Raw genomic sequence first — 7,480 nt, 5'->3', positions numbered from 1 at the left:
AGCATCCTTCCAAATTAGGGTTCAACAAGTATTTCGGCAGAACATTACAAACAAGTGGAAGGAGATCCCAGATGCCAGCAAGGAGTACATAATCGATACATTGTATCGAGAGTTCCCTCAACCCTCTAGCAATGATAGATTTTCGAGAGGGTGGATGATGACACGTATGCGTGACTATCAGTCGCATAGGTGGTCTAATGCACGCGAAGCAGTCAAGCAGGGAAAATCGAAGCCGGAGTGGCTGGATACAGAGGACTGGAGTAATCTCCAGGATGAGGCGACATCCACTCCAGACAAGTGGAAGCAGCAAAGACGCGCTTGGACGCAGGATCGGTGCATCACCTTGGTAGCGGCGGCCACGCAACATTCGTGGCAGATTTTGTAAGTATTAATACGGTAGAGTACTCTACTTTAATGACATCCATCTTGATGTATGTATTTCGAACATGAATCTCAAGTACCTTGTTTTTCAATGTTTGTGTGCCACAGCAAGGTTTTACGAATCGCGACCCGACTGCCCTGGAGGTGACATACGGGAAGAAGCATGGTTCGAGTGCCCCGATCGAGAAACTCTATACTTGTGGAGGACCAATATCATTCCTAATTTGAGAAATCTGTCATCATATGTCAGTTTGTATTTGGTACTCACAATTATATATGCATTTGCTGTTGCAGACTCCCTTCGATATGCCACTACAGCGAGAGGAGTTTTCTGATGTGGATGAGTCGTAGAGAGCAGATTAGGCTACATAGGATTACTCCCCATCTTGTATTATGTATGGCATTGTGACCTCTATCCTCCATATGTAATAGCAAAGTATATATGATTCAGACTTCTATGTTGCCCCAATGACTCCATATTTGCTTTGTCGCAGTAGCACTCCTCAATTTAAGTTTTGTTATTTTCTTTATCAAAACAGTGTACATTTTTATTAATTAATGTCATGAAAGTACTAATTTACAAAGTCTTGTAATTATTTGGGATTGATTGTCTAACTTCTTTGATAGTAGGAATTGTCTCTTAGCCCTATGTGGCTCTAACTGTGAGATGTAGCCCTGCCACAAAAAAAAATTATTCTCTGCAACCGTCGGTATCAGTGTCGGAAAATTATTCTGCAATCGTTGGTATTAGTGTCGGAAATTTTCTGTAACCGTCACTATTTTCGTCGGTATTAGCGTCGGTATCTGCGTCACTAAATAGCGATGCAAATAATGATGATTTTCTAGCGACGCTTATACCAACGCTAATATCGACGATGGGGATATTTTTTATATTTCATAATGCTCTCCCAAGATGAATCCTCCTATGTCAACTCCCATCTAAATGAGAACTATATTCCTCTTGAATAACATATGAGACTATGTTGAAGCTCTCAAATCCAATTTCCTATTGTTCATAATGTTGCTCAATAGCCTTGCATATACTGAACATGCTACTATATCATCCTCTCATGTAGGCTATGATGTCTTCTATAGCTTGTGATTTTTTTTCCTTTTGTCCTCATTTTTTCCTCCTCTCCAATAACAGTTGTATACTCCTCTCCCTTGCTCATACCTATTGAAGCCTTACTTTATCTTCCAATGAATATACCAATGTGCTAAATGTACCATTCAAAAAACTAGGCGATCTTCCACCTCAAAACCTCCCCTTCTAGAGAAGCAAGACATATTTCTTCAAGTCCCTTTCCCCTTCTCTATTTCTTCTCTTTGACTTGGTGTAAATGAAGTCTAAAATAGCTATAACAATACTACCCTCTTCTCTTTTGAGAACCGGTTCTAACTTCTAAATATTTTTCAAAAAGACTCATAAAACACAATATTCAATATGTAATTCTATATAATTTCTATTTTGAATCTTCTTTGAAAAGGACCCGTGAAAACACAATCTATACTTTTGTATAATTTCTTTTTTCTTCCCAATCATGCTTACTAAAAACAATGTCCTCTTGTACGTACTCTACACTTTTATAGAGTTTCTTGTTTTCAATTCCAATCAAGCTTGCCAAAGAACATATCCTCTTGTTTTTTCTCATTCCAAACTTGGACTCCTATTATCTATTAGCAATCATCTCATGTTCAGTAGGAAGTGATGACCCTTTGACTCTTTCTCATCTTTCTTACTTTATTTTTGTATTTTTCTCCATAATGCTTTACATTTTCTTCTTTTTTTTCTATCTTTGTTGGTAAGGCATCCAAAACAATACAAGCATATACTAGACAAAAAGCATAGGTATACACATAAGACACAAAGATACAAATCTCTCTTTATCATGCACACATATGAAAGGATTATTCAAGAAACATAAGGAGAACAATAGACATAGTGAACCTCATCAAAACATTCATAATTATGCATATCATATATTACACTCTAGTACATGGACATGCACATGTATACATGCACGAGTGCACGTGTCTATGCACGCACACACACATTAATGTATCCACTCATAAAAACTAGGAAATGGTATATACATGTTCATCACTCTTTTCTCACCAGTATTGAATGAAATATAGCCTACACTAACTACACAACCCCTTTGAAATCCCTTAAGGCATGATGAAAGAAATGAAGCTAATTCCTCACACTAGGACCCTTTATCTAGGCTCTTACACATCCCTTGTGCAGCGGTAAGAATATCATGCTTATGCTCTTGATGAAAATATACCCAAGCACATGTGCATCTAATAGTAGATGCAATTAAGATTATGACATGCATGTCATGGTCCCAATGCACAAAAAAGAGAAATTAATGCATTGAAATGTTATTTGCATACTCTATTTTGACATTTCCATGCACCATGCAAATGCTAATATAGATTATTGGATTGAATTATGCCTTTTGATTGTCAAGACTTCATCCCTCAACTAGAAGGTTTAGCTTCACTCTCATACATGCTCCTAACACTCTTGATGAAAAGTATGATCATCAAAAATATTGATTTAAGCTCAAGTAGTTGGGGTAAAAAAGAAGGGACCCCCATGATTTTTATTTTGTAGGTAGGTGGACAAATGTTTGGCTAATTAATAGTAAAGAAGTTAGAAAATTGGGCAATTATTATGTGAAAATCCTAATTTAAAGCTATTTTTGGGTGAATTGTAGGCCAAAATAAGTAATCTTTTGTATATATGGGCTTATTTTTTGTTAAAACTCTAGCTCAATAACCAAAAAAACCTCCAAAAAATAGCATTTTGTGCTAAAATTGGCCCCTAACTTTTATCTTGGAAGTACTCCTTCATGGTCCATGTCTAACCCTTTCCCCTTCCACATTGTATCCAAGGTTCTCAATTAGCATAAGAATTTTCCAACATATTGTGTAAGAGGTGTGTGTTCAATGAGGGTGCAAACTCTCATGCATGTGCAACAAAGTTTGTTGAGGATAGACTCAATGGGCCTCATCCCATGTGGTGCAAGAAAATGGTATAATTCAATGCATTAACCTAGATCCTTGTTTCCAATTTGTGGAAAAGCTAGGGCTTGGAAATCTTATCTCTTCTTCGTGTTGTTTACCTCTTTTTCAGACCAAATGCTTCTCAGTGTACATAATTTTTTTTTACCTCCAGAGAAAGTGTTATAGACATTGTGGATATCAAAGTAAATAGAACTAGTGAGCTACTTAACTCAAACTTAGTTATCATTATCATTTGGCTCTCCCAAGCAATTGCTTGTTTATGTTTTCACATCACCATTAAGATCTCATTGTATAGTCTCTATGGTTCCTTTTGCTTCAATTCCTATAATATAAATACGAATGGTAGATAAAATGACTTTTTATGGCACTTTTCATGAAACATCAACAAAGAAAGGGGAAAGGGAGAAATGGGAAGAGGAGACTAAATCAAGCATGTGCAAAGTGCCACACTTTCTGGTTATCAAATTTGTGATTTTTAATGGCCTTTTTAAGTAGCACTCGCTTACATATCTAATGGCACATCACGGTTATGATATGTATATAATGCTCTTACATAACTCCTTCACTAGTCACTCATACCTTTATTCTCCTAGTTCCAATATAAAAATAAAGGGCAAATTTAAACCGAAAGGCTATTTTTCAAAGGTTTTGCTGACCATTGGACTAAATTCTTGAACATGAAAACTCAAGAAATAGCTCACATATCTAAAATTTTATAGTTTTGTGCTAGAAATTCATCCCAACATAGCGGAAAAATCATGCATTCTCATAATGTTTGTCCCATTTTATAAACTCCACCTTTTATCAAGCAAACATTCTCCAACCTATTTACAAACTGAAAATCATACTGTCTCTTATTTTTTAACCTACCTAAAACACCTTACTTACCCACTCTAGTATATAGGAGAAACAAACATACATTAACAAGGAAGAAAACGCAATTCACCAACTACCATCTCAACTAGTGGTCGTGTCACTTTTTGAGACCTATGCAAGAACCCTCACTTTCATAGCATCTCACCAAATTCATAATTCTTACCATCTAATTTGTGATTCCCTCTGCCTCTTCATCAATAATATTTCTTATCCCTTCACCATTACTTCATATAGTTAGTGTGGATGGGATATTAAAGTATTAGATGTTATCTAGAAGGTTAAACGTTGGCTTGGATAGTGAAGTATGGGACATTACATAGGAGGGTAAACCCTAGCACATGTGATGAAGTATTAGGCATTACCTAGGAGGATAAACCTAAGTCTCTACTATTCTTTATATGAGGTGGCACCAATTTGAGTATACCCACATCATCGTTAAAAGTAGTGTTAACAATGAATCTATCTATTTTGGCATCTTTCTAACAATGGGACTCGGGCTATCAGCCAAGAAAACACATCTCTCAGTCTATACGTCAATCATTACTATGTGAGAGAGGTTGACAATGATGATGAGAGGCCAAGGTAGTGAGTGTTAGAGTTGAGAGGATGATATAGCGAGGGTGAGTGTGGGAGCCTCTTCTCCACCTATTCCTTCTCTTCTCTTCGGCTTTCCTTGTCTAACCTACAAAGTCTCACAGCATGATCAAGATTTAGTGCTAGGTGATAGAGGAGATAGTGGAGGGGCAGGCGAGAAGTGTAGGCACAAATGTAGGAGCCCAATGAGAGTAGAATATAATGGCCCTATCTATCCTGTTTGTGAAGAAAGCTGAATTAGTTTACTATGCTAGGCTATGCATTCTGTCTTAGCTTGTTTAGTTTCGAGGGTGTTCGAAACACTAGATGGGACCACCCCCATGCCGCATTCCCCCTTACCAGTCTTTGAGGAGGGTGAGTTAACCACAAGTGGAAGAGAATAGAATTCCCGAATCCCCACACAGTCAACGTGATGAACTGACGGTACAGGCTTATAGCTTCTCCTACACAAAGATTTCCATGAAAAACAAAACATGGAAATGCGTACGCGAGGCTACAAACACGAGGAGGGTGGAGAATCCAGGCGGCACACGGATCGAGACTCGAGTAGGGCGCAGGTAGACGCGGTTCGAGAGCATGCGGCTACTATATATGCACCTGAGCTGTGAAGTTATCGTTGTACCTGCGGTGTTTAGCGATCTTTGCATAGTCGACTTGTGGAAGTAAGAAATCACTGCGAGCCATCATGTCGACCATTACTCTCATCCCTACCATTACCCTCGCGATGATCCTGCTACATGTTGTGGCTGGCGGGCGTAGTACAGCCGATGCGAAGCTTTTCAGGGACGCCAAAGGTCTCTCTCTCTCTCTCGATTTTGCGTTCTCCTGTCTGTACTCTTTATCAGTAGTGTTGGTGTCACCGAAAGCATATGTTATTACACTCATCGTTCAATTTGCTGTCTTCTGTTAATCGCGTTATGGCACTGTAATAGGCTGCATACTTGGGCAAATAATCGTGACTCATCTAGCACTTATTAAGTCTGCGCTTCCATTCCCTTCTTGTGTGTTGTTACAGCGGCCGACGTGGTGGATGAGATGCAGATTAAGCAGCTGGAGGTGACGGCGGACAAGGTGCACTGCCAATGCCCTTTGTTCAAGGACTCTTGCGAAAAGGCTCCTGCTGCGGTGCATGATGGCGTCTCAGCAGCAGCTAGTGATCCAGATCAACTAACGAAGCTACCTGCCACTCATCCATACTGCCGGTGCCCTTTGGTCAAAAAGTATTGCAACAACGTCGGCCCAGCCAGCGCTCCTGCTCCGGCCATGGTGTAAAATCTGTCAGTCTTAGATTGTTTGTTTGTTCGGTTTGGCAACGAGCTTGCAGTTGCCGTACGGAAGAGTGCCACTCTATCTGGTTGTATTGAACATCCTTCATTTCAACTGGTTTTTCTTTCAGGCTTTGTGATAATGGATATTCCGCCGGCTTCTCCAAGTGATATTCTGTCGGAGTGCTAGTACTTAACCGATTGATGGTATCATTTGAACGTACCGAACGCCTTCCATCGTGTCTTGGTCTTCCTTCTAAACCCTAATTGTGTGAATGTCAACGTAATTCTCCAAGTCATGGACATGGTTTCGTGAAAGAGTACGAAGAGCATTTTATTTTGGCTTAGAGTCCACTTTCTTATGTATTAACGTTTTTCAAACGAAGCAATAATATATTAGGACCAAGTAAATTTCAGAGCTTTCAATATCTTGTAGAAGAACCACTGCATTTGCTACTATACTATGCTTTTGAAAATATCTTCCATATTGAATTTCAAGCTTTTGTTATCGACACTAGAAACATTGCATCAACAAAGCGAAGCAACCACTCCAAAAATCCATCTGAAATTGTATTAAAGGTTTGGATAAAAATTTAAACGAGAATTGGTTCATACGTAGGATTAAGCTATTGCCAAACCAGACCATGGTTGTTGATCCCAAGATCATTCATCAATGTAGAATATTAGTGCAATTGGAAGTTAGATCTTGGCATAACACTTTGTGCAACATATTAGACAATTAATTAAGTATGCCTCGCTAGTGTTAAATTATATGCTTCACACACTTTAGACCATTATTCAACTTTCGTATTCCCTAAATCTAGTTTTATTGTGTTGATATTTGGCTTTTCTCAAAGTTTGAGGCTCTATTGGCTCACATAGGCATGATTCATGGTAGCTTATTATCTATCAAATGTGTTCCTTTAACCATGTTTGAAATTTTTGTATTCTTTAATGTTTTTTTTATAGAGATATTATTGCAAACTAGTTATCTTGAGGCAAAATTATAATTAAGAAACATTTAGATTTTATTCTAGCATGACATTTATTCAAATCTTAAAGAAGAAGAGATAAAAGTTAACCTCCACATTGTGATGCATAGCTCATAGTTAAGACTTTTGATATTTTTCCACTCAAATATATCTCCAGACTAGTAGAATGTTATCTTCTTTTCTAAGGTTTCACTGTAAGAAAAACTTCTAGATCCTAGGATAAAACCTTGATATACATCTGAGTTAATTATTTGAATATTAGAATAAGAATTTGAAAAATTTGTTGTACCTTGGAGAGGCACACAGCTTGGAGTAAATAAACTTCAAGGAGGATATGCA

General features: G+C 38.0%; 1 protein-coding gene across 1 annotated transcript; it reads left to right on the top strand.

Annotated features, from left to right (window-relative positions):
• Positions 1-5,577: 5,577 nt before the first annotated feature.
• Positions 5,578-6,223, top strand: LOC148018727 (uncharacterized). Its single transcript, XM_087701047.1, has 2 exons — positions 5,578-5,678; positions 5,900-6,223. Exons 1-2 carry the CDS (start codon positions 5,609-5,611, stop codon positions 6,154-6,156), a joined length of 327 nt encoding a protein of 108 aa, XP_087557173.1. The 5' UTR covers positions 5,578-5,608; the 3' UTR covers positions 6,157-6,223.
• The last annotated feature ends 1,257 nt before the right edge of the window (positions 6,224-7,480 follow it).

Source organism: Lygodium microphyllum, chromosome 20 (genome assembly GCF_053477565.2).
Source record: "Lygodium microphyllum isolate KBCC chromosome 20, Lygodium_microphyllum_v1.1.10, whole genome shotgun sequence".
NCBI lineage: Eukaryota > Viridiplantae > Streptophyta > Polypodiopsida > Schizaeales > Lygodiaceae > Lygodium > Lygodium microphyllum.
This window is presented reverse-complemented; position numbering and strand designations above follow the sequence as displayed.